We start from the raw sequence: 5,062 nt of genomic DNA on the forward strand, positions 1-5,062 counted from the left end.
AATTAATGGTTACCACAAAAATGAGGTTAAGATTATTTAACCTGGATGAAATCACATGCTTAAAAATGGATCAATTGAGCTCCTGGGATCATACTGGAACCTCCAGAATCTTCTCTGCCTACACTTACAGAAACAGACCATGCTTGAAAAGATATCTCCAAGAATAAATGCTCCCAGAAAAGCTTCCAAAATTCCGAGAATCACAGTTAGAGAAACATGATATGTATTTAAACAATGCTACTTCTTTGGCACAAGGCATTGCAATACACACTCGACTCATTAGACTACCCACTTATACTTCCAAACTCACGATTTTCAGGAGCTGTTGTACTTTGCCAATTTTCAGACTCTGAAAATACAGACTTTTTTTTTAATGAACTATTTTGAATGCTTACTTGAAACTGAAGATTTGCTGAATGCTGCAAGCCAAGGAATCTTAAAACCAATGTCTCACTAAACCGTTACGCAGCCAATCCACAGGCATTATGGGCAAATACAGACACTAATATCCAAACTGACCAAAAAAAGCCCCCAAGGACTGGGAGGATGTTATGGCAACATGCTGTTATACTGTACCTAACAAAATAACCCACAAAAAACACAATGTAAACACCACAAGGCTTACTCTGTAGCAAAGGTCCATTCTGTTAAACAGAACCTTAATACTGAAAGGGCAAAACATGGCAAAGGCTATTCATAATCCAATATTCTTTAAGCCTGCTTTTTGTATCACTCTTTTTCCCTAGAGGCAACAGGGGGAAAACTGTTAAGACAGGAACAAGAAGGCTTGGACCAGTCTGCTGGAATTCTACACTCCCTTTTACAATTAATTAAAAGATTATCATTTCAATTATGGACAAAACACAATATTCAATTACGTCAGAAGTAATTTAATTGCATGCAGAGCTCCACTACAAAGCAGAGCTTGCAGACCAAAGGTGGTTGTTTTGCTCAGCATCAAAGAGGTTGGAGCTGAAATACAGATCCAGCTTTGGGATCCTGAGTTTAAAGTGATGCTGAAAGGATCCGGGCAAGATGACGTGGGTGGCTGCAGGCCTATGTGCATGTCCTGTAAGATGGGCATAGTCTGGAAAGATAGAGAACAGAAGGTGCTCCAACAGCAGCCTGCTAATGCTTTGAGGAGGGCTACAAAAATATTGCTGCTGAATACTTCTCAGTAATAGATGGCAGAGTGGGAGGCCACAGATCACAGCTTGGGAGGTTGAGCATGGACGTTAGGAGGGGAATTCTCAACTAGGGTTGTGCTGCTTCATTGAAACCAGGTATCCAGAGAGTTTGTGCACCCTTCTCCCTTGATGGTTTTTAAGATCCTGATAAAAAACTAAACAAACAAAAAAACAACAACAAGCATGAGCTCACTTTGATGGAGCAAAAGACTCTCTATTGGGCTGGATCAGACAACCTCCATACTGAAGAGCAAAGCAGAGGTCAGACCAGGTGGTCTTTCCCACGAATACTCCTGCTACGATGCACTGGAGCAGGTTGCCCAAGGAGGTTGTGGATGCCCCATCCCTGGAGGCATTCAGGGCCAGGCTGGATGTGGCTCTGGGCAGCCTGGTCTGCTGGTTGGCGACCCTGCACATAGCAGGGGGTTGGAACTAGATGATCATTGTGGTCCTTTTCAACCCAGGCCATTCTGTGATTCTATGAGTCTATGATTATGACTTGAGCGCATACTCTGCCATAGCCACCAGCCAAACACAGCTGCATCAAGCTAACATGAGATGATTATAAAAATTAGGCTCTGGAGGAGTTGTCCCATTCTACACTGCACCAGATAAAATGACAGCGCAAGTGATAAAGTTAATCTATTGAATACACAGTTAGAATTCAACGTGATTTTGCCTTTATTATTCATAATATTCTTTAAGTGTTTGGTTAATTAGGTGCCAATTTTGGTGTTGAGCTGCACTGCGTTCATGTGAACCTATCTTACTGCGAGTCTCATCCCACAAACCTCACAAAAACTAATGAGGAACGAGAAGGAGAGGAGACAATCAATTCTTCCCATTCTAACTCTCAAAACTAGTTCCAGTATGTTGTTTTGGAAGTTAAATGCTACAAATGTACTGCGATGTCTGAATGATGGTAGGCAGGACAGACTCAGAAGCATATCAGGTTTAAGAACCAACTCCGGTGTGTTTTGAAGGAGAATCTACTTTTTATTTAGGAAATGGAACAAGGCTTCTAATCTTAGCAGTTTGGAAAGTACAGGAAAATTACTGTACTGCAGAAAACTTGGCCTGGTAAAATCCCATATCAGGAGCATAGAAAAAGCCATCCTGTAAGGGATGTGTAATGGAGCTGTCAGCTCATGGCCTGAACTGATGATTGAGCACCTGGTGAAGGGGTATGGCTGGCCCAGGAAGCACAGGTGCAAACAATTTTCCTATGCTTTCCATGTGACTAAAAGGGGGTTGGATGCAGGGTCCGGCCCTGGGCTCATTTAAGGACTGGCTTCAAGGGAAAGAAGGCCTCCTGGATGAGGGCTGCTTAGTGAGGAATGTTCCATAACTGGAGTCCCTCATCACCAGCTGGGTGAGTCAATTTTTTTCTCTTATGTGACTATTGGTATTCCCTGTAATGTTTTGCCTGGTATTGCAAATAAGTTGTCAGAAGCAGCTTTGCTTCTGCTCTTATTCCAATAAGAGAATGCGTTTGCTTTGAGCTTCATGGTAGCTTGAATCCATTATGAATTTGGTACTGCAGAATTTTTGCTGTAATAGAGGATTTTAAGAAGTTGGGCTCACAAGTTGCTAAGGAGAAAGATCCTATCTACTATCTACAGTTGTGTCACAAAAGGCAGACAAATTCAGCAAACTTCTTATACTGTATGCTTTCCATTTTATATTTTAGTGTGATTCAAACAAACAAAAAAACTCTAATGTATTCATTAATAAGCATTTAGCCCAGCAACAGGATAGGAAAGGAACAGCAGATTGGAGGAAAAAAAAAGCAAGGAATAGGTTGTGTTTTTTTTTTTTGTACTAAAATAGCCTCAACACTTACCCTTGCTAAAATAAGCCCTCAGTCTGACTCACCTCCACCTTCTCAAAAATGTTTGTTTACTGTCATCCCTCTGTTTTTCTCTCTCCATTTTGGCCTGGAAGAAATGCAGCAGCAACACAAACTAAGGAGCATTGCCTACTTAGTTTTCTCTCTCCAAGCCATCACTACATTATACTCAACCCAAAGCTTCCCACCTACCATCAGCAACTGAGGAGTAAGTGGATTCTCTTCTCTTTGATTCTACAATCTCTGGATCAAGATTCTCATCCCTTGACTCTAGAATTTGGATCAAAACACTGAAACTGTTTTGCTTCTTACAAAAGCAGAAGGTAGCTAACTCTCCCTAGCAAGCTTATGTCACTTATAAGCACTGTTATCCTTGAGCAGCTGAGGAAGGGAGTTTGGAGAAGCATGCAGCTCCCAAGCTAACAGAGTCCCTGCAGTGAGGGAGTTGCAGGTGCACACACATTCATATTCAGGCACTTTAATCCGTGACTTGGCTTGTGCACTGGGCTTCAATGAGAACAGTGTCATGCTTTAGTAACTGCAGAGGTGACCTTCATTTACTTGGGTATATTTGAACTAGGAAAAACAAGTAATTGAGCATTTAATTCCAAAGCCTTTCCTACTCTGCATATGTCAGATACATGGTTAAAAAGTTTTAAGAAACAAAGAGCAGTAAAGATAATGGGGAAGGAAAAAAAAAAAACAACAAAAAACAACAAGAAGTGTGAATGCTGTGACCCCTGATGTTTGTCTTCCTTCAATAAACATGTTGGATTTCCACTCCCTCAGATTATCACTGGTTTAAAGGTAAATATTCTGCTATCAAATGAAGAAATAATGGTTTTAATGCTTCCAGTCCCCAGCTGGGACACAGGAACTTGGTGTCTAAATTACTTTTGTGATTACTGCTGGTATCAGCAGACTTAAAATATCAGTGCTGCAAATAATAATAGTACTACATGGCAAAACAGATCAGGAGGTTATGAAATTTAGTTAAAAAAGCAATTTAACCCATCATCTACCAGATGTAGGAATGAGAAAAATCCGTTGCCTGCTTATGCAAGTGATGAACTTTGAATTGCTAATCAGTTTAAATTAAAGATGAGAATAAGCATTATTGCAGCTAAATTTAGCTGTCTGCCAAGTTGCTATCGGTGTTATTCCTGACCAACAAAGGCAACCAAGCTATCCCACCATGTCTGACAATACTTGGAGCATATCAGCGAGGCTAACTAGTCACAGTGCCCTCAGAAGCTTGGAGCCTAAAATCAAGGCCAGGCTGGCTGTGGCTCTGGGCAGCCTGGTCTGGTGATTGGCAACCCTGCACATAGCAGGGGGTTGAAACTAGATGACCTTAGAGGTCCTTTTCAGCCCAGGCCATTCTATGAAACCCTCCTTTGTTCCCCTGAAGGAGCAGGGGGCACTGACAGCAGATGTATCTGGGAACGTAGCAGACTGCATCAGCAGGAAAGGGGCAGAACTCCAAGGGAATTCTTTCCTTCAGCAGTGACCTTCAGCCAGGTGCCCCTGCTAACCCTTTCCATGTCATTCAGCAACAGCAGTTGCATCAACAGACGCAAGATTATGTTTCAGAAGTTTGATGTTGACAGCAAATACGTAGATAAAATTCTGGGGGGCTGGAAGGATGAAAGCAGTTCCAATGAGTCTGAGCATCAACACAGAGCTTTAATCAAATGGTTCCTGTGGGACCAGCAGATTCATGGCAACCGGTTTGTAACGCTCATGTGCAAAATGAAATGCTGTATCTTGTGGTGGCTCCTAAGAGCCCGCATTTTGAACAGAAACATGAGTTGAGAAGTGGAGTTGGTGAGGTTTTGCAGACTTGGGGTACTTTTTGAAAGGTGCTGGAAAAATAAGTCATTTTAGGGCATGCAAAGACTTTTAACATATATAGGAAAGTGAAGATGTGAGTAACAGAGCACGGAAGCTGCCTGTTACAGGGCAAACGAGACCTCTAGGCAGAGCCGCAGCGTGTCCCCAACGACCCGGGAGCCCGGGGCGAACA

At 42.2% G+C, this 5,062-nt stretch overlaps 1 protein-coding gene across 3 annotated transcripts in view; it reads left to right on the forward strand.

Moving 5' to 3' along the window:
• The first annotated feature begins 2,478 nt into the window (after window positions 1-2,478).
• Window positions 2,479-5,062, forward strand: part of WDPCP (WD repeat containing planar cell polarity effector) — a 142,703-nt gene continuing 140,119 nt past the window's right edge. For 2 of the 3 annotated variants that reach the window (XM_010706458.3, XM_019612552.2), the window contains exon 1: window positions 2,479-2,559. In XM_010706458.3, coding sequence (XP_010704760.1) covers window positions 2,525-2,559 — 35 coding nt within the window. In that variant the 5' untranslated portion in view covers window positions 2,479-2,524. The remainder of the gene's footprint in view (window positions 2,560-5,062) is intronic. The other variant, XM_019612554.2, reaches the window with a different exon arrangement.

The sequence above is a fragment of the Meleagris gallopavo genome, chromosome 2, assembly GCF_000146605.3.
Source record: "Meleagris gallopavo isolate NT-WF06-2002-E0010 breed Aviagen turkey brand Nicholas breeding stock chromosome 2, Turkey_5.1, whole genome shotgun sequence".
Classification (NCBI taxonomy): Eukaryota; Metazoa; Chordata; class Aves; order Galliformes; family Phasianidae; genus Meleagris; species Meleagris gallopavo.